The following is a 27,996-nucleotide window of genomic DNA, read 5'->3' as shown; positions in this document are numbered from 1 at the left end:
CTTGCCCAAATAAGTACATCCATATTTATGATTGTTTAGCTTATCCATTTTTTTATTGGGGCCAAGAGATTAGTATATTTAAGTAAAACACTACTAAAACGAGAGCAAAAGAGGGCGTGAGCAAATATTTGTTATTTAATCATTATATATTCCATATTTGAAAAAAAAAAGCATAAAATTTTTGTCTGCACATAAGACGTTCCAATTGCATAAATAATAAAAGTACATCTCATATTATACATACATATTGTACGTGTAAAAAGTAGTGTAAATACAGAGAACATAAGTACTGCAGAAAAATTTCCCCTTAGTTCTTTAGAGGATTTACAAAGGAAGCGAAAGGAATCCAATCCCCTATCTGTCCTATAGGATAGACTGGAGAACCTGAAAGCACCATTGGAGCAGGGGCGAGGGGGCAAGGGAGGTAGAGGCAGAAATCTTCCCTTTCCCTTCGGAAACTCGTTTCTACCTGGAACTGTGAGGCGGAGGAAGAGCGAGCTAGGCCAGCTGAACGCATCGAGGGATGAGAAGCGTGTAAAAAAAAAAGTGTTGCCTATGAACTGTGGCTTCAACAATACAATAAATATTGTGATTTGAAATTAATTAAGCCGCGCGTCAGGCTAAGTTTGCAGCAGGTTTTATGTATCAATCCGCGCGAGAACTGAGCTCAGAATCTTCCGTGCCAGTCTTTCCTCGACCACCGAGCTGCTTACATCGCAGACACTGAGAAAATCCACAGTATTGCCAACCACACAACACATCAAAACCCGCATGCATGTCAAGCGGAATGTTTTTGTGTTTCTTTTTGTCTCCTGAAACATAACATTTTAGAAGTACTTTCGGCACATAAATTATTTAAAAAATGTGTCATTACTTAATATAAATGCGAAATATCTTCGAAACATGAGAGCATGTGCATGGACGTGTGCAGGATTTTTTCCAGGGAGGGGCAAGGAAGGTATTTTTTCCGCAGGGGGGCAAACAAGTCACATTTCCCCCCAAAAGAGTGTAGTTCTCTAAAAAAACATTGCTTAAATTTGAATTTATGGTGTTAATGCAATAATTAACACATATTATTGTGGCTAAAATGAAATTATATGTGTGAAATTCATAATTTTTGGTTGACTTTCACCTTCCGGACGCCCATGAGCATGTGTGTATATTTTGAGCATGCAAAAATAAAAAATAAGTAAATATATAAGTAAACAACGACAGGCCGTCTTGAATTTAATGACAATTTTTTTGTTTTTTTGTTTATAAAAAAATACATTTATGAAAACCTTTGTTACTGTAAGACACATGCACTTCAAGTTATATCAGAAAAAAAAAAAAAGCATGATTTCTTATTGGGGATATATACAATCAGGTGCATTGTCTGCTGCTATTACTCTGGTTTCAATTTATGAATGACTTCACTAAACCAGAATTCAAATCTTGGTCTGTCCATTTCTTGCTAATCATCCTTCCCTTTCTTTGCACGGAACAGTAAATATGCACCTTCAACAAAGACTTCATTGCTGTTAGTGGGTGAAACAATAAGCCTCCCCCCCCTCTCCCTTTCTCGTCGGTTTCTTCAGCCCTGGCGGTGGTTTTGCACGGTGGTATAAAAAAAAATTCCATGTACGCCCCCGACCCTCCCCTCACCGAGTTAAAGCACGTCTGGTCCAAATAATAAACATGTTTCTTCTCACGGGGTTATTTTTTAATACGGTGGACATTCTTTTGTCGTCAAACAACAAACAATCGTTTCCTCTTCCTAAACTCGAACAGCAAATCATTCAACACCCGGGATGCAGTTCGTGCGCACATTTACGGCAAATCACCTCACGTCCTTTTATACTTTGATCTTGTTTCCTTAAGGAGGATTATGCATTTAAAACAACTTGCTTGATTTGAAGAGCTTTTCCCTTCGGATGAAGCCCACAATAACACTATCTGAACAGGAGGCCTCGATTCAGCCATTCTCGCCGCTGTATAGCACGATTATTAATCACAATAAACATAGCGTTAAAATAGTGGGATGTGCAACACTGGTATCACGGATTCCACGCGCTCTACAACGTATTGTCTTGCTCGACTCACACTTCGGCTTCAGTGATTCCTCAGCGCAATACAAAACTCCAGTTGGCGAATCTGTGGATCCAAGTTCGTCTGCACAGTGATTGCAATCGATCAAGTCCACACCTGCTAATGGATGTATTATTTTGTCTGTAGTTTATAAATTAAATAATTGTTTTCTTGCAAGTATGCAGTTGTGTCGGAATAGAACCCGTCTCAGTGGAACTATATTCTGCGCGCACGTTTGGATATACATATGCGAAAACCTGCTGCAAGGTTAACCTGACGCTTGGCTTAGATATTTGAGATTGATTGATCTATCTCTGCTAGACTAGCTACTTCTCAGGCATTTTAGGCACAATTAAGCAAAATAGGTACTAACCTAATAGGCATTTATAGGCACTATAAAAATGAATTTTTGGACTAGAACACCACAAAACGAATTAAAAACATTCAAGCCTATTTATTATTAGACCTGGTGGAGGCACACTGTGGTTCGGATCCCACTTTAAACAAGAGATGGTTATTTTCCTTCAACTTCCCTCACCCTCACATGATCTCACAACTTGCCTTTCACCCTCATGGATTGTCCTCACCCTCATGGCTCACCTTTTGCCCTCACCCTCACAACTCATCTTTTGCCCTCACCCTCATGACTCAACTTTCACCCTCACGACTCTTCTTTCACGCTCACCCTCATGACTCATCTTTTGCCCTCAACCTCATGACTCGACTTCACCCTCACTCTCATGACTCTCCTTTTACCCTCATGGATCAACTTCACCCTCACCCTCACAACTAGCCTTTCACCCTCACCCTCACATGCCTTCACCCTCATGGATCGACCTCAACCTCACAAGTCTTCGAAGGTGAGAGTGAGGTCTGCCCTCATGAGGGTCGCCCTCCAGAGGGTGACCACCTCTGAGTGGGTCTCCTATTACTGAACGGTAATTTTGTCCAGCTGCCTATTTTCACGCGTTTAGAGTTATCATAGGGATCTATAACTGTATTAGAATCAGTATCAACTGAAGAAAAATATCACAATATATACATACCTTTCACTTCATCTGCAAAATTCTGCCATTCAAACTGTGTCATTTTTAGCATGTTAGGTAATGCCTGTTCTTCAAGAAGAGGCGTATTTTGAGCAAGTAGGTAATGTAGAACTTCATTCATTGAAAGTATTTCTTTACCATTATCTGAAATTTTAAAAAAAGGAAAAAAGACATGCACATAATTAGTTTTAATTAAATAATGAAAACAGGGAAATTTACACCACATCTAGAAAGAAATAATTTGTTCTCTCCTTGTCTGTTCTGTTTCAAAGTGTCTTATTGGGAGCATTGGTCTGTTGTGGTGTACTGAATTCTCCACCATTCTTACAAAAAAATCTTCAACTTAATTTCCCTAATTGAAGCAAGCTTAATGAGAAAAGCCAGAGCTTATGAGTAAACTAACAAAAATCAAAAGGTTAAGCACAATGAAAACCTTCCCTCAACCTAATGGAGATAATTGAGCCTTTTGCCCCCACGTCCCCCTGAATCCTCAATTCTTGAACACTGCTTAAAATCTTGCTATTTACTGATTCTTGCTTGTAGAATTTAAATTTTTCAAAAAGATGTAGCACTGTAGAAATTATAGCCACTTAATAATAATATGGGGATAACAAATGGAAAATAAGGACCTTTTCAAACTTCACTTGTTAATAATAGTAACAATGGATATATTGTTTTGTAATTCGAAAATATGTCGTACCTTCATATGCATACTAGAGATAAAAAAGACAGAACTGAAATATCATGTATAGTTTACAAGAAATGGTGTGTTATTTACTTCCGTGCGCTGCTGGTCAAAATATCAACCATCTGTTGCCAACGGAAGTACAGGTGTAGTTTCTAAATTGGGCATCCAGATGCTAAAGGTTAAGTCCATTTTATGCACAGATAGGCTAATTGGGACTGGACTTACAGTTTAAAGCGGGATCTGAACCACTATGTGGCTTGTTAACGGGCAATGAATCAGAATTTAAATCAAATGAGTGGGAGACAATTTTGAAATAAATTGGCATAAAACATATCCTAACTTTACAATATTGGACAATCACTTGCTTAGACTCTCTTGTAAAGCCAACCACCAATATAAGTCTGAAGATGTAACAAATGAAGTAAAATTATTAAATCACTCATACAATATCAAGATTTCACTGTGGCTGAAATATTTCCACATGAAGGACTTTGAGATATATATATATATATATATATATATATATAGGATAAAAGGAAGGAGGGCCACAAGGGCTAAATAAAAAGTGAAAGAGGAGAGAGGAAACACTCACCGGACAAATAAAAAATTCAAATTTTCGTGATGGTGTATCACATCTTCAGGAGTAGAGAGACGTTGTATAACTAAGCGACTAGAGGGAAGAGTAAGCATTACCTGCAGTGTTGCCAGGTCCCGAAGAAAAAAAAGAAAAAAAGGGTTGACAGTACCACAAAAAAAATGGTTCTTTCGCCTGGCTTGTCGAAAACTGTGAGTGTAGGGGGGGGGGGGTTGGTTGGGAAAAGGTGGTGGTGAGGGTGAGGATAGGGGATGAGGGGCGTTACTGGGTGGCCTTGTTCAGGCCTGGAGGTGTGGTTGCATTCATGGTCGATATGTAGGTCCTCTCCCATCTTCTACGTATTGAGGTGTTGGTGGATTGGGGCAAGGAGTGGACGATCGCTACCTGGAAGCAGTCATTAAAAGGAATATTGTGGTGATTGGTGTGAATGGCAACAGCAAAGTCCAGGTTTTGGGTAGAGGAGCGGTGGTTGTTGATGCGGAGGTTCAGGACTGTGGATGTTTCCCCCAGGTAGAAGCTCCCACAGATGTTGCACGTGAGGATATAAATAAGGTTAGAGCTGTTGCAGGTTCCTTTGGGGTAGAGGGTGAATTTGCCGGTGGCAACATCTGTGGGAGCTTCTACCTGGGGGAAACATCCACAGCCCTGAACCTCCGCATCAACAACCACCGCTCCTCTACCCAAACCCTGGACTTTGCTGTTGCCATTCACACCAATCACCACAATATTCCTTTTAATGACTGCTTCCAGGTAGCGAAAAATGAACAGGCGAAAAATGTGTCCAGACATCACTGCACATTCCTAAACATAACTTCGCAGCAATTACCATTTTTCACGGTTTTCGCGTTTGCTAAATATCAATGTCCCTACTAATTGGAAATTACTTTCTGGCCACCCCTCATTTAAATCAGTAGATGGAAAGTGAAAATTTAGCAGGGCTGGCAGAGAAAAGTCAATTCTTGAAGAAAGAGATTTTCTTTTATGATTGAATGATTCGAGTAAATATGATATTAAAATATTTACGTATTTATTATTAGTATTTTGTTTCATAATATTGGACATTAACCTTACTCAGTGAGATATTAATGACCATCTCTCACGAGTTTCAACAGACAGGACAGAGAGTGGCGTTAATTTCATTGCAATACTAGTGTTGCAGTAAATTTGAGATTGGGAGCATGCACTTGCCAATTTTTATAACGATCACCAATGCAGATTTATGTTTCACTTTTTCGTGATAGTATTCAATATATATCCAGTTTGGTTGGATTCTTCTTGATATCTAAGAATAGTGCAATGTCATTGTAAACGTATGTTAACTTGTGCGAAACCATTAATACGTCAGGATGATGAAAGAAAACCTTCGTAAGCACTGCTACATTAAATAAGGTGAAGTGAGCCAGAAGAGTAATAAAATTCCAGCAGCATATTTGCAGTCTAATGCTCTTATTGTTTATGCATGCAATTTTTGTTGGATGTTGCAGTCCATGCAATTTCTGTCGCATGTTGTAGTGAGATACTTTGTCGGCTGGCGATATTCGACAAAAATCGTATGTATCAATGGAACCTATTTGTTTCCATGTTCCTTCAGTTTGTCCAACAAAATGCCTTACTACTATGTCCGACAACTATCAGACGGCCCCACCCGCTCTTATCCCCTCCATCTGTTGACAAGTCCCCTTACTACTCCCATAAGGACAAGAAAAAATGATAATTCAATGCATTTTCCATGTAATATTTAGAGGCTTAACCTTTACTCCCCCAATGATACCATTATGGTATCATTAGAGTATGATTGTACTGGCCCGATGATACCATATGGTATCATGGTGCTGATTACGAAATGAATGTGCTTTTTGGACCTTCATACTCTTATGTTTGGGTGGAAACTCTGACACAGGTCTGGAGCAAGCCTGGGAAATTCATATTGATGACCAACATCCCCCTCTCCACAATCCATGCCACATTTCCGAACAGTTTCACATTTTGGCTTATGTATTCAACTTGTATGGCACCCAAAAACATGAAACATGTTTCATTCTCAAAAACCCCCCTTCGTCGGTCCGCCGTTCTGAATTGTACATGGTTGCATGCTCTGTTGTTTTAGCTGCAAAACAAAACTTATCCGAAGTAGATTGCTCCCATAGTGCCAGAGTTATCACACTTTTCTGAGCAATATGCAAATTACCTATTTTTCGTAAAAAACAGGACAGAGTTTCACATTTTGGCTTATTATTCAACTTGTATGGCACCCAAGAACATGAAACATGTTTCATTCTCTTTTGAAACGTTCTTCTCCCCAAAATAGCGGGAGAAGAGAGGGCAAACTACAGATTTTTATGTTTTTTCTTTCATTGAAATTCGGGGGTCGCCCTCTCCAAGCCCCCTTCTTCGGTCCGGCGTTCTGAACTGTAGACGGTTGCATGCTCTGATGTTCTAGCTGCAAAACAAAACTTATCCGAAGTAGATTGCTTCCATAGTGCCCGAGTTATAACAATTTACATCCAAAAATGCAAATCACAGATTTTTCGTAAAAAAAAAAAAAAAAAAAAAAAAAAAAAAAAAAAAAAAAAAAAAAAAAAAAAAGAGGCTTATTATTCAACTTGTATGGCACCCAAGAACATGAAACATGTTTCATTGTCTTAAGAAATGTCCATTCTTTGAAAAGAATACTAAAGTTCGCGCCTTCTCCCCAAAATAGTTGGAGAAGAGGAGGGCAAACTCCAGATTTTTATGTTATTTTCCATTGAAATTCGGGGGATGTGCCCCCAGGCCCCCTTCCTCGGTCCGGTGTTCTGAATTGTACACGGTTGCATGCGCTGATGTTTTAGCTGCAAAACAAAAGTTATCCGAAGTAGATTGCTCCCATAGTGCCCGAGTTATAACAATATTCCTCCAAAGAGTGTTCGAATTTAAAATTCCTGCCGAGAAGCCCAGGCGGGAGAAATTAATCTCTCTATATATGTATATCTCTCTGTATATATATATATATCTCCCCCCCTCCCTCCTCCTGCTATCACTGGTTTCTGGCGGCGTGGTTCTGTTGCGCATAAAAGAGGCCTAAAAGTTGAGGCCGAAACTTACGAACGAGATTTCCTGTTCCCGTGCAGAGTTCCATAACAATATCTTTAAATAAATAAATAAATAAAATAAATAAATACAAGAAAATTAAAAAAGTCAATGAAGACGAAATTCCCTGACATTTCCCTGACTTTTTTTGACACCTCAAATTCCCTGACTTTTCCCGGTTTTCCAGGTCTGTCGCCACCCTGTGTGTGTATGTGTGTGTGTGGGAACTATATATATAACTTTTGTAATAGACTATCCAGAAGAAATATCTTTGACAGCTAAATATACAGTTAATTGAAACAACTAAATGTTTGAAATCTAATAAGAAATACTCATTCAAATTAAACATTTCTTACAATTGTTTAAGATGATTTAGTTTTGATTAGGAATCATGCAAGAAGTTTCTTCCTCCAACAAAACAATTCTCAAATTTCATAATTTATATGTGAGACCATTTTAGGTGCAAGAAGTGAAGAAAATTTTGTCAACTTGACGTCCTTAGATGTACAACAAATAAAGTATAGACAGAATCTCCAAAATATCAAACCTTTCCATTCTATATCCGAAAAGTTGTGCAATGTTAAACAAACATCTGCAAGGATAAAAATATAGTTAAGGATTGACTTTCTATTATAGGAAAGATCTGTTACATTATTAACCCTTGCATGTTGATTATGTTACTGTTTGTTGTATTTTTGTATGTGTTGTATCTTTGCAAATAAGCCACCAAAGCATGATGGCTAAATTTTGTTCACCCCAGCAAGGAAAGCTATTGTGACTGTCATTCTTTATATAACACTAACAATTGTATTGTAATTATGAACATCATTGATAAGATGAAGGATATCTTATCATTGCCGTCATGGTTATATTGTGGGATATAGGGGAATATACAAAAACTATAAAATTTATTTTATTTTAGGTTTGTTGCTAATGTAAAAACTTGACAGCAATGAACGTAGATCTCTGCATTAATTTATAATACTCATTCCAGGTATTTCTTATGTGTCATTTTACATAATATACAATCATTATTAATTCATATAACTAGACACAGGCTAAAATCATGCTACATACAATGATTATAACTTTCTTTTAGTAATATATTCAGAAGAAATTATTTTCAGGTAATATTACAACAAATTATATTTTGTTTGAGGATATGCAAGCACTTTCTCCAGTCCATTACATACATCTCTTATTACCGCTTCATGAAATGAATAAGTTAAAAAATTTGTTCTGTCATTTGTATTAATAGGTTAATAATTACACATGATAAATACAAGAAAATGTTTTGTTTGAAGTAAAGAATATAATCTAATAATATTCAAAGTGCCATTTAAATTCAAATACTAAATAATCAATTTAAAGTTTAAAATGTTTCAGCACATAAAGTTTGTTTCAAGAGCTTTTAATAAGTTTACAAAGCCTGTTACAGGTGAATTGTATTCCCAATTTGTTTTTACTTCAAAATTATACACAATATTCAAGTGTTTGGATAATTCAAATTTGTTTATTTTGAACTTTACATTTTTCCTTAGGAATTTGAATTGTGGTAGATTATTTAAGTTGTTTTCACGCATCAAATTATCTAAAATATTTCATCGATATTAAATAACAATATACGGGGTGAGCCAAAAGTCCCATTGCCTCCTATGTATTTTGCGACGGGGTAAGGTTATGGATCTGAAGTAAATAGAGTATGATAATAGATGAGACATGTTAGCTGAGGAGGTTAAAGACAACAATTTGTCCAGAACGTCTGTGTGGACACCATTATTTTCATAACAGAGAATTATGTGCCTCCAGGTACTGTGTGAAATTTGTATGCAGCATTGTGTGAGTGATCGTGACAAATGCATGCCGAACGGCTTCTTTAATTCGTTAGTTGTGTTGTAGCGCATGCCGGGAATTTTCTGTTTGATATAACCTAACAATGCATTATCACACGATGAAAAGTCACTTGCACAATGCTGTGTAAAATTCCACACTGTATCTGGAGGTGCATAATTCTCTGTTATGAAAATGATGGTGTCCACACAGACATTCTGGACTAAATTGTCGTCTGTAACCTACTCAGCTAACATGTCTCGTCTCTTATACTCTATTTACTTCAGATCCATAACCTTCCCCGGTCGCAAAATACATAGGGGGTAATGGAAATTGTGGCTCACCCTGTAGATAACAATACATCATTGTTACATATTCAATGTAAGAATATCTTCTACATTTTTAATAATCATCTGAAATCACAAATACAGTAGAACCCCAATTTTATGTCCCTGGATTTTACATTTTCCTGCATTATTAGGGGCATACATATTATATATATTTTTGACAAAAACACAAAATATGAATTAATAGATTGTAGTGTTAATTTTTCACATTCTTTGAAAGTGTGAGGTGCATTTTGCTAACATGTTTTTTCACAAAATGATGCAAAATGAACTGTAAAACGCGAAATAAATTCTTAAACATGAAACTTAGGGATTATTTACCGACTTGACACCTTCTGAGGTCTGAATTATCCTGAGTTATGCAAATCACGGAAAATTGATAACTTGTGCTGTAAATATTGGAGAAGCAAGAGTGGACGGACTCCTTTACACAGGAATAAACTTAATACTCTGGTAACTACATAAATGTGTTATTAGAAGTGAAATGTTAATTTGTTGTAATAAGTAAAGTTTTTAAATCAAGTTTAGGTTTTTATTCACCATTTTAACACCAATATGTCAATTTATATACCGCTTTTGATCCTGAAATATGGCATGTTTTTATACCGAAATCTTGATCTTTTATTTACCACAAGTATGTGGCTCTACACATTATAGTTCCAACTTTTCCTCGGTTTTACATTTTCCTTTTCAACTAAGTCATCTGAAAACCGTAAAATCAAGGTTCCACTGTATGTAGTAAATTCATGTCTACATAGCTATATTTAAAACACAATTCCAGAGAACTACGAATGCATATAAGAATTACATACCTTGAATATCACGTACAAATCGTGGCATGAAGTGAAACTGAGGACACCCTCCTTTGTCTCCAGATGCTCTAAATTCCAAATCAACCAATTCTAAAATTTCCTGAAATAAGTATGTATCTGAAATATAGAAAATAAATAAAAGGCTTCAAATTCAAGTTCATAGTTCAAGCTATTCAGAATACTATATATTCAATTTTAAATAGAGATAATGTAAGCATTCATATATGCTAACATGACTGGACTGTTACTTCACTGTTCTGAATAAATTACACGCAACAGCCATCTGTAACTCAACTGAAAAGACAAACTGACACTTCTATCCAAGGTAAGATTAGAGCTAGGTTCAGTAAGCCCAGGTCTAAGGGGCACAAAAATATATCATCTTATACAGTCAAACCCCGAATTTACGTTTTTCAGGGGCCCGTAAATAAAAAATGTAAAATGCGGGAAACGTAAAAATCAGATAAGAATAAGGGAGGTGAGAAACTCAAGTGTCAGTAAGAAATTACTGCACAATAGACTTTTTATGGGGTATATTGTATCAAAAAATTATTACTCAAGTGTCAGTAAGAAATTACTGCACAATCGACTTTTTACGGGGTATATTGTATCAAAAATTATTTAACAACAGGAAGGAAGTATGATAATCAAGTTCTAAGGTCAAAAGCAAGACGTGCTGTTAAAATCAATGATGGATTAGTGGTACCCACTTTCGAGGGTAGGGACGGTGGATGTCTGCTTCTAACTTCCACCTGTTAGGTTCAGTTTATGCATCTGATCGTGTGAGATCCCCGTTAACTCTGTAACTGGTAATTACTTGCTATTTTTAGAAGTCCCGGGTAATTGGAGGGGGGGGGGTGATCATCTATAGCTGGATGCAAAGCATCTTTATATACGGTAATCAAAGTGTCCTGAAGATGTGCAGAATGGTTCACATTCCACTTTGAGCTGCATATATATCCAGTCCCGATCAGCCCAACAGCATGAAGTGAACAAAACAAGCTTCATCAAACTTGCACATTTTTAGACGCAGCAATAATTATCAGTGACGCACGCAGGATTTTCGAAAGGCGTAAATAGGTTACATATACTTTATATAGTAGTCAGCCCTCATTTTGCCATCTTTTCCTGCCCTTGACGTTCTTTTTCTTTTTAAAAAAATACTGGCCAGAGGGAGGGGGCTTATGACCCGCATCACTGCCTTTTGGGCACACCACTGGTTGTTATATACATCCATGTTAATTGACGATTTATTATTGGATTTAGAAGTCTTGCGGAGGGCAAACAGCACACCCCCTTCCACCAATAACACTTTTTTTTTTCGCCGTCAATGATTAATGTGCGATTTATTTTCAGCACATGAATGTATGGTTCCGAAGAAAAACAGTGATTATATTATTCTTAGCAACATGTGCATTTCCTTCCTGCACTGCTCTGTGTGTTCAAGGTGTTTATCAGAAGGCAGAACAAGAAAAAAAAATAGCTCTTCTGTTTCTAACTCCTCGCTTTGTGTCTGGTACTCGTGTTTCCTAATTGTCAAAACAAAACAACCTTGGGAGAGGAGAGAGGATATTCAAAACAACGCCGTTTTTCTTCCCTTTGGATTAGTCATAGCTCTGGAGCCAGAAGACGAAACATTTGGCGCCGGTTGCCAGGTGACAGTTGCTTGCAGACACCTCTCCTACCTGTTTGTAATGGGAGGGGAAGGGGAGGAGACGAACAGGTGGTTGCGTGGCACTGAACAAGTTTTATCACAAGTGTGCTTATTTCCGGCCAATTTGCAGGAAGAAAGAAGGAAGAAGGGGGAGAAGGATCACTGCTTGAAGTTCTCCAATGTTGTCATGTCAATGCTTCAGACTCATGAGCAAGATTTCCGATGCGGGGCATTAAAAAATGAGAAAGGGGCTGAATCCTTCAATTACTGCATAGCTCTGCACAGTGCCCGAGTAATGAGCTCATGTTGGGGAAAATGGGAATTTTTTTTTTATTTGTAGTACGCTATGTTCTATGTTTGTTGAATACGCATATTCCGGTTGAAGAGCAACTGCATAATTTTAGACGCCAGAGAAAAGGGTGGCACTTTTCAGTAATTACAAGACTAGTGATTAGGGATGGGTGATATCGGAAATTTGATATTGCGATATATCGTCAAGAAAATATCGTCACAGATGATACATTACTATATTTTTTCCGTATAATGATATCGGCGATATAGTGTCTCCACAATATATATCGCTGACATGATATATATTGGTAAAATATCATGACGATATATTGCCAAATATGATGATATATTGCCAACACGGTATATATCGCAAAATATTGTGACGATATATCGCCGGCACAATATATATTGTAGCGTGACGTCGGGTAAGGTACGGGATCGAGTCACGCCGGGACGTAGCTCAGATATATATACAATAGGTCTTAAGTTTGACTTGGCTAACCACCTCTACCCTTAAGGAGGCTGATGAAGGATTGTTGGGAGCCTGTGTTGTTGAACGCTACTCACCCCTTGCTGTTGGTCTGGCCCTCGGCTTCTGGCGTCGGCGACGGTGACAGGTGTCCGCTGGAGAGATCAAAGATGACGATAAGAGACGGCAGGCAATTCGGCGACTTGTTTTATTCTTGCAGATTCTTCGGTTGGCTTAATCCGGACTGCTATGGACTTCTCGCTTGTTGCCGCCTCGTAGTGTCGCAATCTCTCAGCAGGCCGTCGTCCTCTTCTCGTCGATCAGTTTGGTGGTGATATTGGAGCGAAGTGAGAGATCGATTTACTGTCTCCAGCGGTTTTATACATTGGATTTGAGTCATAGGTTGGTGGACTTTGCACCTCCACTGTGCACCTGGGGTATCCCTGGATGCAGATGGAAATTTACAGTGGAGGTGCACTCACCGCTGGCGAGGGCCGTTGCCTTGCTGACTGTGCAGAGCCGAGTGGAAAAATTCTTGTTGCTCGGCTCTGCATCCGGTGGAATGTGGGGTGAATGAGCGTTCAACTTGCGAGCTTCAGAGCGATGTTTGAGGCAAATTAATGTTTCGACTTTTATGCTCCCAATTCCTTCATCATTCCCCTGGCCAAGATGTATCCACTGTGAGTGGTTACGAAGCAGAGTAGAGATGGTTATGGAGAGTATATTTTGAAATAATACTTGAAAGTACATTGAGTAAAAAAAAATAAAAACCCTGTATATAATAATGTGGAAAAATAAAATAAATAAAAAAGTTGGAGCTGTCGGTATAGCTGGTACTGCGCGGGTCTGGCTGCATGTTCAGCTGGAATGCTGACTACTGGTGGTATGCTGAGCTGCAGGCTGCCTGTGGTCTGCTGGCTACATGTTTATGTGCTTGCTGCAGGATGGTGGCATGGTGTCTGGCTGGCTGCATGATGTCTGCATGGTGTGCTGCAATAAGAAGGCTCCTGGCTGGCTGGCTGCATGATGTCTGCATGGTGTGCCGCAATAAGATATCTGCTGGCTGGCCGACTGCATGATGTCTGCATGGTGTCTGGCTGGCTGCAATAGGATGCCTGCTGGCTGGCTGGCTGCATGATGTCTGCATGATGTCTGCAATAAGATGTCAGCTGGTTGGCTGGCTGCATGGTGTCTGCATGATGTCCACTGGCCGACTGGCGGGCTGCATGATGAGCTGAAATAAGATATCTGCTGGCTGGCTGGCTGCATGATGTCTGCAATAGATGGCCGCTGGTTGGCTGGCTGCATGGTGTCTGCTGCAATAGGAGGGCTCCTGGCTGGCTGGCTGCATGATGTCTGCAATAGATGGCTGCTGGCTGGCTGCTTGTACAGCTGCTCCAGGATGACTGCTGCGCCATGATGATTCCTCGCTGACCGACTGCTGGGTGACTGGCTGTATGCGGAACTGCCGAAGAGATGCTTGAGAACGCCGTGAGTGTAGTATGGCCAGATGGTGACGTTGTGCAAGGGGGAGCCGACAAGCGTAGGGAAGGGGAAGGGAAATTATAATAAAAGGTGTTCGCCTAAGTGCGGAAGAGTAAAGGTTGGAGTCGAAGGTGACATAAGTGAAATGACAGGGGTGGGTAGACAGTAGCCATCATCGAAGGTGATACGTGTGGGAAGAGGAGGAGCTAAGCGAGTGGGAGTTGTAAGTTGACGAAGAGTGGGAGGAGGTGGTGGAGAATGTGTGGGACGTTGAGATATAGTAGCTAAGGAAATAGGAGGACTAATAATAGGAACGGAACATGTCTTAGGAGGAGATGGGGTTCGCCGGTGACAACATGAACAGCAAGAAGTGTGACGTTTTAGACGTAAGTACATGTAGGTAATGCAAATACAGAGAAGCAGCAGAGCTATGAAAATTAAGAAGAGATAGGAGGTTGTATGTGCAGGAGATTTTACAAGGTCATGAGGGGTAACCCTTGTACATAGCGTCTGATGAAATTGCATATGCCTAGGAAAGATTTCAAATTCTTCTTAGATTTAGGTGGAGGGAATTCTTTGATTGCACGCAGGATGTGATCAGAAATTTGGAATCCCTTTTGCGACACAAGATGGCCTAAGACTGGAATTTCTTCAAAGCAAAATTTACATTTATTTGGCCCTAGTTTCAAATTGGCTGCACGTAATTTAGCAAAGACTTTATGTAAAACTTGTAGCATTGCGTCAACTGAGTTTGTGTAGCAAATTATGTCATCCGTATATGCAGATATCTCGGAACTATCTATGCCAGATAGAGCCATAGACATTACATTGTTCATGACCTGACTACTTGTCTTCAATTCCATTGGCAATACTTCATACTCATAATTTCCACAATTACTAATTGCAAATGAGGTCATTTTCTTCGACCTTTCTGTTAATTTTACCTGAAAAAATGCCGATTTAAGGTCAAGGGTTGTGTAATATTTCTTCCCTGCCATGTCTGCTAAAATGTTATCAATGTTAGGTGTGGGGAGAGAAGAGGGCTGAATAATTTTATTCAGCGCCCGAAGGTCAGACACCACGCGGAACGAATTGTCTCGCTTGCGCACTAAGAGAACTGGGTGTCGGAATGGACTACCTTCTGACCTGCGAATGATGCCATCTTGTAAGAGCTTGTTAAGCTCAATTTTCATTTGCTCTCTAAGATTCAAAGGGATGGGGTATTGTCTCATATAGGGAGGTTGATTGTCGCCAATGTCAATGTCGTACTCATAAATTGGGGTTGTGGTGAGTTTATCGCCTTTCCAAGCTAAAACATCAGCATAATCAAATGCTAACTTTATGATTTTTTGTTTGTCTGCCTCTGATAAGTCAGGGTTAATACTAATGCAAGATGGGTCAAATTTTTTCTGACTTTCCTTCAGTCTTGTGTTTTCTGTATTGTCTTCTGTGCATGCGTATGTAGTGGTAGTCGTATCAGTGTTGGATGCGTCTGTCATGTCTACTAGAATGTCACATGGGGTTGCTTGGCCAAGTGGGGTGTTGGATTTGAGTGTGACTGCTTTCTCTGAGGGGTTATGAATTAGTAACAGAGGGGAAGAAGTGTTAAGGAGAGCATGGGGTATGAGGATATTGTATGTAAGGAGTGTTTCCTGAGAGGGTGTGAGTAGGATATTGTGGGGGAGGGGGGGAGTGATGGAAACTGAAACATATGTTCGGGTTCTAGGTTGTAGGGTTACATTTTCTGGGATTGTTACTAAACTGTGTTGGTTGCTAGTAGAGTGTAGTTTAGAAAAAATTACATCAGGGATGGTGTAGGTGTGTGATTTTGTGGGAAGGTTATAGTTCGGAATATGGCCTAAGCGTCTAAGAGTTAACAGGTTAGTACTAAGTGAAATGTCACAATTTTGTGTCTTCAAGAAGTCATTGCCAAGGAGAGGAGGTAATTCTTTGGATTGCACAACTCTAAAAGGGTGGGAGTACCTATATCTTCCTATGTGAAGGGGGAGTATTACAATTTCTGAGATAGGAAGTCTGTTACCAGTGACGCCTTTAATAATGCTGTGCATTTGAATTTTCTTTGCATTGGGTGGAATTAAATGCTCAGGACAAATACTAATCTGGCTTGCGTTGTCAATCATAATTTCTAGGGGGTTATTATTTACATGAGCTTGAATGAAGAATAGATTGTTTTTTTCAAGGATAGGAACTGTGTCAAATTTTGTCTTGTGTGTGGATCCGTCCCATCGATTCACACGGTTTTTCAGTTTAAATCGCCCTTGTTTTCATTGTTTGGGTTATAAAAACAGTCCCTGGTAGAGTGATTTGAACGGAAACAGATCTGGCATTGCGAAAACTGTGAATTTTGTCGCCCCCCGACTGAATTATTATTTCCACCTCGAGATCTGAAATTACGTCGCATGCCGCGAGTAGAACCTCTGCGATTGCCATTCCCCTGGCCGTAAAAAGTAGGCCGGGTCTGAAATTGATTACTGTTATTTGATTGTATTTGATCTGCCAGGTTCTGGACAGTGTGACACAACGCTTCAACTTTATTTTCTAATGTTAAGGTTTGCAATTGATTTGTGACTGAATCTAGTTGGTTCGCTGTTGAACCGCCAGATGGCAAAATTGCGTTGCAAGACTGGGAAACGGCCGCGCTGGTAGAACTAGCGGACTGCGTGTGTGGAGCTTGACTGGAGGGGAGGGAAGGAGGGGCTGTGGGCGTGGTTTGGACTTGCCATGAGTTGGTCGGGAGAGCTGGTGTAGCTTGATAAGATTGCTGCGGAAGAAAGTTGTATGGAGCTTGAGAGATCTGCGGGAGGGGGGTAGGGGGGGAATATGTCACAAATGACGAAGCAGGCTGAGGTGTGGGGAAAGGATGCGTGTTGCTGACCTGTGGTTGCGTACAGCTGGGAAACTGAGGGGAGGCTGTTGCGTAAATGGAGTGCATGTACTTAGCGGCATCTATCAGTTTCATCGCTTCACTTTGTTCCTCATTGCGTCTAGCTTGAATCCGCATGTCTTGCCTTTCTTGATTCTGCAGATGTGCAATAAGAGAACTTGTGTCGGTGAACTCTTTGTCTCCTATCGCAGCGATGTGTTTAGATCGAAGTCCCGACACAACATAGGAAAGGATTTGAGGGTTCGTCGCTTGCGGGAAGAATTGAAGGACGAGATTTTTCTTACGAATAACATAATCATGAATGGGCTGGTTAATTTCCTGCTTTGTCTCTAATAAAATTTGGATGGGCATGCTGACTAAGTGACTGCCTTTAAATAATGAAATTAATTCTTTTTTGATTTTAGGAAAGGTGAGGGTGTTGAAGTTTGGCTGCTTCTTGAGATCGTTCAAAAATGTGAGCGCTATGTCTGCGAGGAACAATGGCAACATTTCGCGTTTTTTTATTTTCCTCCCACGCCAAAGCGCCCGCAATACTATCGAACTTTTCAAAAAACTGCTCAACTTCTTGAGGGTTTTTTCCTGTGAAGGGGGCGGGGTATAAGCCATGGGGTATATTTACGGACATTCTTGACGGGGATGGATTGATAGTGGTAGGGGTAGGATTGATGGTGGTAGGGGTGTTAGTTCTAGGTGTACTGGTTTGGGGTTCTGGGTGTTTCTTTTTTCGTTTGGGAGTTTCTAGACCACCTAGAAACTGTGGATAATCGGGATGTTGAGCCTTGGATCTGGTTATTCGGGGGGAAGGAGCGGGGGAATTAATAGCGGAGGCTAAGGAGAGAATCTGGTCAAGAGAACGGTCTAGCTCTTCGTGAAGAATAATTTGGGATTCGTTCATGCGAATTTAGGGAGGGGGAATTGTTATGCACTTATTCACAAGGAATGAAAGATAGTGAGCGGAAGAAAAAAAATTACAAGTGGGGGTTTTATATATATATCGTGTTGACGATATATATCACCAAATTATCGTGACGATATATAGCCGGCACGATATATGTATATATCGCTAAAATATCGTGATGATATATATTGCCAATATATCATCTAGTTGATATCGCCTGGATGATATTTTTTCAATATAGCGATATATCATCTGGACGATATATCACCCAGCACTACTAGTGATGACACCATAGGGGGCATGACAAAGCAAACGTCCCCCCCTGCAAATGATAAAAAGGTGAAGGTAAAGTTTCCCATGCACTTTGCACCATGCCGTGACGCACGCATACGGGATGTGGGAGATGGTGTGATCAGCATCATGCTCCGGCCACCTTTACCCCACATATTCTTAGATTTTTCCAATTTGAAGGTGATGTGATCAGCACCATGCTTGGGTGGCTCCCGTGCTCTTTTGGCCCAAATATGCATTTTAATGACATTTAGATGTGCACTAAATTTTGCTGCTCTCAGAAAATATTGCCACACATCTCGTTTATTCACTCATTTTTCCTGGCCCCATCACTTTACAACATACGAGTTACGCAATATGCATAGAGAAAACATTCTCTGCCTCACGTAGAACAATCATTAATCACAACCTCGCCACCCTCCCCCTCACACACAATTGATTTCACACGAATATTTTTCCATCAGTGAGTAAAATATCGCCCTATCTGCCCATAGAAAAAAATATCACTTTAGCTTGTGCGTTTTCAGCTTCATTCTGATAACCAAATGATATAGCGTTCGTTCGTGAAAAAACTTCAGATTAACAATAATCGAACAACATCCAATCATATTGCCTAAGGAATCTAAACAAATTTCCATTGAAGAAAAAGTGCAGTTGTTATCCGGTATGGCAAATCCTTAATTTTTTCCATTTTCAACGTTGTAAACAAGAAGAAAGTTAAAGTTTTTACAAACAAGTCCCCCCTTTTTTCGTTCTCGTCAACTATGAAGAATTCAGTAAATGTGTGGTCAAAGAAGCGAAAGGTGATCGAGTCTCGTTGTCAATTTTCCACTTGCGTTTTTGTGGAGGGGAAGGCTGAAGAAAGACACCACACACATTGTGTCCAAACTCTAGGGAAGGCAGCATTTAGAGAGAATCAGTTTGGCAACAGTGCGCTTGTTATCTGAACCCACGGCAGAAGGATCGGGCCATTTCATCTTCACGGGGAATGCAAGAAGTGCCATTTTCCCTTTCTGTCCCTCAAGGGAGGTATGACAAATGCAAGTTGTACCTGCCTCCCCCTCCACCCCCCTCCCTGCCCTTCCACTGATCATGCCTCTTCGCTCCCTCCTCTCCCACGAAAGCCTAACATCTGGAAGTTAGAGGTCGCGTGATGAATGAAACAGCTGCAAAAGCAAGAAAAGGGAGGGAGAAGTCGCAGAGTCAACAGAACAGGTTTCTGCCAAATTTTAAGACATCTTCATGGCTCGGAAAACATATAAAGAGGGGAAACGGGAGTTAGAGCGAATGTAAAATTGAGGTGAACGTCCTATTATTTAACATGGCCTTTGCCGGGGCCTGACTGGATGAACGTATTAAGCAGGAAAACGTATAATGCGGGAACGTAAAATCGGGGTTTCACTGTATCTTCATATGGTCTGAATGCTTTCCTTCACTTATTTTATTGTTATTATTTTTACGTTTATTGTTACTTGGACTAGTTTTGTGCTGTTACACAAAGTTATTCCGTTTGAAACCAGCAGCAAATAATTGCATTTTGGAATGAGATCCATGCTACACCTGCCAGTAAATCTTAGAATTTTGTGTACCCTGGTTGACTGGGAGCAGTAGTTTTCCCCTCACTTTCTGATAAGCAGGGTATGTATTTATATGTTGTAAAAATGTTCTAAATATGTAAATATATATTTAGTTATTTTTCACCAAAAAAATATGGAGTTAAATATAGACTTAAAATTGTAAAAAAATTACCTTTTTAATAATATAAGACACTACACAAGCTACATAAAATGCAGTCTCGGCATTGTAACTATTACCGTGACTGTTTTGAAGAGAAATTAGAAGCCTGTGGCACAAAATCGTTGCTTCTGGCACTACTGTTGGGCATGCAACTACTAGCGAGGGTGGGGTTAGCAATGGGCTGCTCGACCTAGAACTCTCTTCCAACGTTGCCAAATTAACGTTTGTAACAACCAGGAGCCAATGCTTGAGCCCTCATTCTCTATTGTTGACAACAATTGTAAATAAACAAGAATTTTTAAGTGTTTTACAATGGCAAAGCAAACAGTTGGGAGGTGCAAAATTGGAGGGAAAAAAATATTGTTCGGATGACAGAAAACTTGTAATGTACGCAATTGGAGGGTATAAAAAACATCGTAAACTTCTGTTTGTTTAACATCGATTCAACAACTGACTTTGTCAGTTATTCGCAAGAATTCACCCATCTCTTTAAGCATACAGGGACATGAAGGTATTGTGTGAATATGGAGCATACGTTGAGATATGTTCTTAAATAGGGAAATAATATGTAAAATATGAGACAAAATTTAATGTATGTACAAGGGAAAGTCAATATATGTCGCAAAATGAAATATCTTCGAATTGCTGCAGCAATGTGTAATTGTTTTATGAATATCAGTTGTTGCATTGATCCTTTCCACAAGTGTCGGTGTAGGTGGCAGCACCACCTTGTATTATACGGCGCTAGTAGTCACGTTCTCGAGCGGCGGTGAGACATTCGAATGCCAAGTGGGTAAGATGGCAGGTGTGTTAGGTCAACCAGTCAGCATGGAAGGTGATGGTCACCGTGTTTTGGGACAGTAAAGGCATTCTACTCGTGGAATTTCCGCCCCAGGATCACACTGTCACTGCAGGCATGTATTGCAGAACCCTGATGAAGTTACGGTCAGCCATTCGAAGGAGACGTCTAGGTGCTTTGAGAGATGGAGTTCTTCTGTTGGATGACAATGCTCGTCCACAGTGCCAATACCACAGTGGCTCACATACGGTCCCTACGGTTGGAACAACTGGAACATCCAGCCTACAGTCCAGATTTGGCACCATCCAACTTTCATCTCTTCGGCCCACTGATGAACGGCCCCTGGGTACTCACTGTTTCCAGGATACGGAGGAGGTCTATTGGGAGGTTACCAGCTGACGACACCAACCACAAACCTTCTTCGCTGCTGTCTTTGAGGGACTCATGAAACGCTGGGACAAGTGCCTAAATATTTATGGAGATAACGTTGAAAAATAAACCACATTTCATCAAGAAACTATTTCAACTTTTCTTTCTATTCCATTTTGCAACTTATATATTGACTTACCCTCCTACAAATATGGAAAATAAAAATGAATTTTTCGAGTTTACATGCCATTATGAGCAAATATAATACATAATATAACTGATTTCCTCTTCATACATAAACATGTATTAACATACAATTTCCGTTCCCTGCTAAGGTGGCCGTGTCCGAGGAACTAAATACTCAACAGAATGTAATTTCCCCACACTGGTAAAGGTCCAACAAGATGGAAAAATCGGCCAATGCTTTAGCAATGGGGCCACTTCACATGAAATCAACCAATGAAGAGGCACTTTTTAACCTAAGATATATCGATTCTTTGAAATTTGGCATACTGAGAGAGCCACCTGAGGTAGGAAAATATGCAAAGTTGTAGATCCATATCTTTTGTATTTCCTAAATTACAGCAGTTAAACTGTACGATTTTGATCATCTAACATAACTCCAGATCCTACTGGCATCCAATTTTTAAATTTTGTAGTTATTGGGTAATAGTGTATGCATGACATACAATTTTTTGGAAAAAAAAACCACCCATTTTTGAGAAAATTGCTACCAAAGTTCTCTTGACACCACCTTCAATTGTTTTTTTTACCCTGGCATAGGCATGCTATATCTCATGTGAAAGAGCCCTTCAAGATCTCTCCAAAGCCATTTGAGTCACTTGTATATGAGCCCTGATTGATGAAATATTGCAATTTAAAGCTAAAAATATGTTGAAAAAATGGGTCAAAATTGCAGTTCCATATCTGTAATTTCAGAAATAAAAAGATATGGATCTACCATATCAGGGTGTCTACTAAATGTTTGTTTTTAAATTCCAGGTTTCTTCCAGGTTTGTCCAGGTCTATTTATATTATTTTCCAGGTCTATTTTCTTTAAACAAAGAAAAGTTGTTATTGTTAATCACCCCTACCAGAAGGCCAGTTGAGAAAAATTTGCAGTAACTAACAAAAGCAAGTTTCCTCACCCTTAACTGCAGTATAATTCATATCCCTTGGTAGTAGTATATTTTTTACATTTTCTTTTTACTACAAAAGTTCTAAAAATTATTAATTTAAATTCTAAGCATATTAAAATTTATATAATTGCATGTTACTGCATATTCTTCTTGGATGGGGAATGGCCTGTTACGTTATTTTTACAAAATTTACCCAGTCATACAAATTTATTCATAAAATATACTCATACAAAATGTACTTTGCACTTGTACAATAATTCTGTAAGTAACAAAAACAATGTGTTCAGATTGGAGTTCTTTGAGTACATTTTCTAGTATAACTTTCTTCCTTTTCTTGACATTTAAAAATATTACCGGCAGCTATAAATGAAACCATATGTTCTCATACATGTTCACACACTGTGTGCTTTCACAGACTTTCTCAAAATTAGCGAAGAAATCCCTTGAATTGCAGCATTCCCCCCAAAATTGAAGCGGAGGCAGTGGCAGACTCTGCTCAGGTATCCCTGTAGTCACCATAAGCCCGTAAGTGAAGTGGACATATGTAGTGAAAATGGTAACTTTGAGAAAAATCCAGGTTTCTGGTTAAATTCCAGGCTTTTTCCAGGTTATCCAGGTACAAAAGTAGATTCCAGGTTTCACAGGTTTTCCAGGTCAGTAGACACCCTGCATATATATATATGTCCTCTTACCATTACAATTAAATGTAACTCTGAAACCCCATAACATAGAGCAGGGTTTTTTTTTAGCAAAATGTTCCACAGTTCAAAGAGTTTTGTTCTTGTTGTAACTTCGTTCGTTTGTTCTAATTAGTTAATTGGTATTCATTTTGGTTCTGCAGATTGGAAAATGATGACATCCCAGGAGAAAGCCCAAGGTGTGCTGTGGTATGTTGAATGCAAGTCACTGGTTACTGTGCAATAACTCTTTTGCCATCAATATGGAAGAAACCCAGCATTCTGAGATGGGTGCAGAACATTAAAGCAACTGGTAATGTGAACGACCTGCCTTGGAGTGGATGACCTGGTGTCTCTCAACAAACTATTGACAATGTGCAAGTTGCATTTCAATGCAGCCCTCCGAAGTCCATTGTTACACTTTGCAGAAGGATCATTGCAGATGTGCAAACAGTTTATGTTGATATGCTACAGCGAGTATGGGTAGAAGTGGAATATCACCTTTACATCCTGAGGGAAACAAGAGGGGCACACGTTGAGGTGCACTGACGTACAAAAACAGTTTTGAGCTGTAGAACACTTTGCAAAAAAATGACTGCTCTATGTTATGTGGTCTCAGAGTTACGTTTTATTGAAATGGTAATGGGACTTTAGGGGCACCCTGTATATCTCTCGGTGGGTTCAAAAGAGTAGATATCAGTTCAAACATATCTAAAGGCTACTCTGCAACAATATATTCAACTGTGAGGTGTGGTAGAACCAAGATTCCTATTTATCACATACACACACTGCAATCAAGGATGAATACCTGGAAACAGATGATATGGAACGGTAAGCATATTCCCCTGTCCCCTGATTTAAACTGTACTGAGCATAATTGTTGCCGACTTGTTGGGGGGATGTTGCCCACCTCCAGGGACTCAATAAGATCAGGACTGCATTGGTGAACGAGTGGGATTCCATGCCACAGAACCATTGGACACTGTTGTGAATACTATGGCAGCATGCTGTGCTGTACACTGAATTGCTGTTCAGGGGCATCACACAGCATATGAAGAACTTTGGTACCAACCAAAATCTATAAAGTGGCATGTGGTGTTAATTCGTTGTGTGTGAAGCAGATGAGTGAGACTCCAGTTTATCGAATTTACACAGGAGAGAGGAAATCATGTACAGTAGGGGCCCTCTAGTTCATCCACCTCAGGACCGAACCATAGGCCAAACTAAAAAATGGCCGAGCAAACAAAAGTAATGCAAAAAAGACCAATAAATCCTATAAACGGTACAGCCATACACAAAAACTCTCAATGGATTTTCTATTTATGCGCCAGTCATTAACTGTACTTTTACCAACTTTAAGATCGTTACAAATACTTTGGACTGATTCATCTTTATCTATGCACTCTAGGGCATGTAATCTTTGTTTCATAGTCACAAATGTATGTTTCCGTTTAGCATTTTCCAATAGTAAACGTACACATAAAACAACGCAGCACACAAAACAGTACAGTAAAGACGAAAAAACAAAATAACAGGAGCAGTGAGTCCGTACAATAGCAAGAGCTGTACACGACAAATCTGTACAGCACAATACTTTTTAGTGCTAGACAAACAAGTGGTGACTTGTCCCCGGCAAGGTGGCGGGGGTGGGCCGAACCAACCGAAGACGAACTAGAGGGTGCCTACTGTATCCTTAGGAATATATCTGACTAAAAAAAAAAGTCCGTAAATTGGAGATACATGATGGGGCAGGTTATCTGAACGAGAAAATTTTCCAGTCATTTCCCTGTTTCTGTGTGGCCCTAAGGTCCACCCAGCCTCATATCAATGGATACATGGAGGTAACCCTAGGGGGTAAAGACAGCTGGGTGGGATGCTGATAACATCATCCCAACTATGGTCGAGATCAAGAATATGCGGAGATCTACCACCACATCACCCCATATGCCTTCATGGCATGTGTACACATGCACAGGAGGGATCTTTACCTTTTACCTATGACTCTACTTTACCATTAAGGATTAGAGGTGGATACATCGATCTGACTTCAAATAGAGCTTTTCAGAGGAGATATGTTTGGAATTACATTCCTCTGGTCCTTATGCGATGAATTGTTGGTTACCTTTGATTAGGGATGGGACCGATTAATCGGTACTCTATCGGTATAGGCCGATATAGGCATATCGGTGTATCAGTTTATCGGTAAAATTACCGATTATTTTACCGATCCGATATATCGATAAATATATTATAATTTAGTCCAAAATTCTGCCATTTTGTTGTTATTTTTATGGATAATCTCCATGCCCTACTTTCTGAAAAAGTAAATGTCTAAATATTCAACTTCTTTTGCATTGCATTCAGCTGGAAACACAGATTTATTTCGGAGATCAATGAAAATTTCAGGGTCTTCAAGGACCATTTCTAATTTTATATCGGATCGGTAGAATATCGGTTATCGGTATCGGTAAATTTTATATCGGTACTGTATCGGTATCGGCCAAAATTTCATATCGGCACATCCCTACCTTTGATTGATTGGTTGATATGGTTTATTTTACTTTGCTTTTCTGCTACTTTTGGCTAATCACGAAGATAGTTGCTCCAGGACTTTGTATCTGTTCATTGTTACAAGCAATGTTAAGATACCACGATGGAGGATTGTATTATGATTTTGTGCAAGTTTATGCATTTGGAATAATCTGGTTACGAGGGTGATTCAAAAAGTAAGGTGACAAGAGCTCTCATGGGTATCATATCACTCCTATTCTTCAAATTTCCCACCAGGCTCGCAGAAGAAGAGCACAGCTTTATCACATAACTGTTATATGGAACGTATGTTGCGTCAGACCCTCGCAATATAAGCTGGAAGATGGCTGCTCTCACGGAAACAGTCAAGCGTGGAAGTGCGTAGTGTGATCAGGTTTTTGCATCTAAAGGGCACCTCACCAGCAAAAATTCCTCGTCAACTGGTTGAGGTATACAGTGCTAATGTATAAATAAATTTCTAGATCACTTTATGATGATTGAACATACAAATAAATTAATATTTGAATGTTAATCAAATGAAACAGGTCTGGGATTGGTGTACCGAGTTCGATAATGGCAGGACAGATGTGCAAGATGAGCAAGAATCTGGTCGGCCAAGCACGCCCACCAATTCAGAATTCCATCTCTTCGGACCGTTGAAGAACCACCTGAGTGGGAAGTGATTCACAAGCGATATGGAAGTTCAGCAAGCTGCCATGATGTGGCTTCAGGGACTTAATGCAAATTTCTTCTATGCCAGCATTAATGCCTCGATACCGTTGGAACAAATGCTGAAAAGTAATGTGTATCAGTGCCATACTACTGTGTATCACAATATCTGCCTGTGGAATAAAGTTTGTCCATAAGAGTTACCTTACTTTTTGAATCACCCTTGTAGAAAAAGGTAGCATAAACATTTATCCTGAATTTTATAATTAATACTCACGGAACAGATCTAACTCTTGGATCGCAAAATTTTCTGGAAGCTTCTCCTCAATATATAATATGGTGTACTCAATATTGAATCTGATCACCTTGCATGTGGGTAACTTTTCAAGCGGAGAATGCGAGAACATTGAAAATCCTTCAAAAATGAATTCATGCTCGTCATGTTTAATAATTGTTGGAGTTTTTGTCTGAAATTGAAAATAATTATAAATTTCACAGAAATTATAACATCTACTACTAAAATGAAAAAACATTAAAAATACATAAAGAACAATCTTGAATTTATATCTTTTCAAAAGACTGTGGTCAAAGAACTTATCAAGAAAATGTATAATGCAGGACTATTTTACATTTCTCTTCATTGGAACAGGAAAGGTAAAATGTAAAAACTGGGAAAATATAAAATGTGTGGTTCACTATATTAGCAGGGTTGCAATTCATTTTGCTAAACCAAATTCCCTCACTTCTCCAGGTTTTACAGGTACTTTTAAATAAATTTCTAGATCACTTTATGATGACTGAACATACAAATGAATGAATATTTGAATGTTAATCAAATGAATCAAATTTATTCTACATTGTTGAAATTAAATAATGAATAGGGGCTTGCATATTTCGTTTTTGAAGAAAAATAAAATGTGAAAGAACACAATGTAATGTTAATTTTTCATGTTTTTGAAAGGTGTTCTGTAATGAAATGAACTGAAAATGCGAAATAAACTCTAAAAGATAAAATTTAAGATTTATTTACCAACACGACACCTTCTGAGGTCTGAAATACCCTGTGAGTTATGAAAAGCACAGAAAATTTATTAATTGTGCTGCAAATATTTGGGAAGTTAACGTAATGAATGGAATTGAAAGAGTTATTTCAAATGTCATTGTCCTGTTCAGCTAAAACAGTATATTCTTTTATGTATTTGTGTTGATGGTAAATGGAGGAAATAAACTGCGTCATTTGTTCTCTAGTTTCTTGAAGAATTTTAATGAGAAAAATCCTAATCATTCTTATAAGTATAGGTTAACAACATGGCAGTTAATAGTGTCTTATATTGTATTAAAATGTATTTTTTAAAAAAGTAACTGCCAAGAAAATAAAACTGCATTTTCTTCAAATAACACTTGTTTTGTATAAAATAAACAAATACTTACGAGAAAATTTGTAGGAGGTGATATTGTGATCCGATAGTGATAAAGTTTGTCAGCATTGTTAGAGGATTCAATGCATTTATTGAGATTAGACTCTCCTGCATATATGCCATGCCGGATGCCAGATCTTCGAGATTTTGCACTACAACGGCACAATGGGCCATCATTCATCTGTAGAAGAAAATATGCTTGTTAAACAATG

The 27,996-nt window shown here is 39.1% G+C and overlaps 1 protein-coding gene across 1 annotated transcript in view; it reads right to left on the bottom strand.

The window, feature by feature from the left end:
• Window positions 1–27,996, bottom strand: part of drosha (ribonuclease 3 drosha) — a 221,289-nt gene that overhangs the window by 104,878 nt on the left and 88,415 nt on the right. Inside the window, exons 6-9 of the mRNA XM_083144582.1 lie at window positions 27,798–27,965; window positions 26,644–26,833; window positions 10,455–10,571; window positions 3,114–3,257 (exon numbers count right to left, since the gene is read on the bottom strand). Of these exons, the coding sequence (XP_083000708.1) occupies window positions 3,114–3,257; window positions 10,455–10,571; window positions 26,644–26,833; window positions 27,798–27,965 (619 nt within the window). The remainder of the gene's footprint in view (window positions 1–3,113; window positions 3,258–10,454; window positions 10,572–26,643; window positions 26,834–27,797; window positions 27,966–27,996) is intronic.

This window comes from Lepisma saccharinum, chromosome 23 (assembly GCF_977018435.1).
Source record: "Lepisma saccharinum chromosome 23, izLepSacc3.1, whole genome shotgun sequence".
Classification (NCBI taxonomy): domain Eukaryota; kingdom Metazoa; phylum Arthropoda; class Insecta; order Zygentoma; family Lepismatidae; genus Lepisma; species Lepisma saccharinum.
The sequence above is the reverse complement of the archived record's forward strand: the minus strand, read 5'-3'. Positions and strand labels throughout refer to the sequence as shown.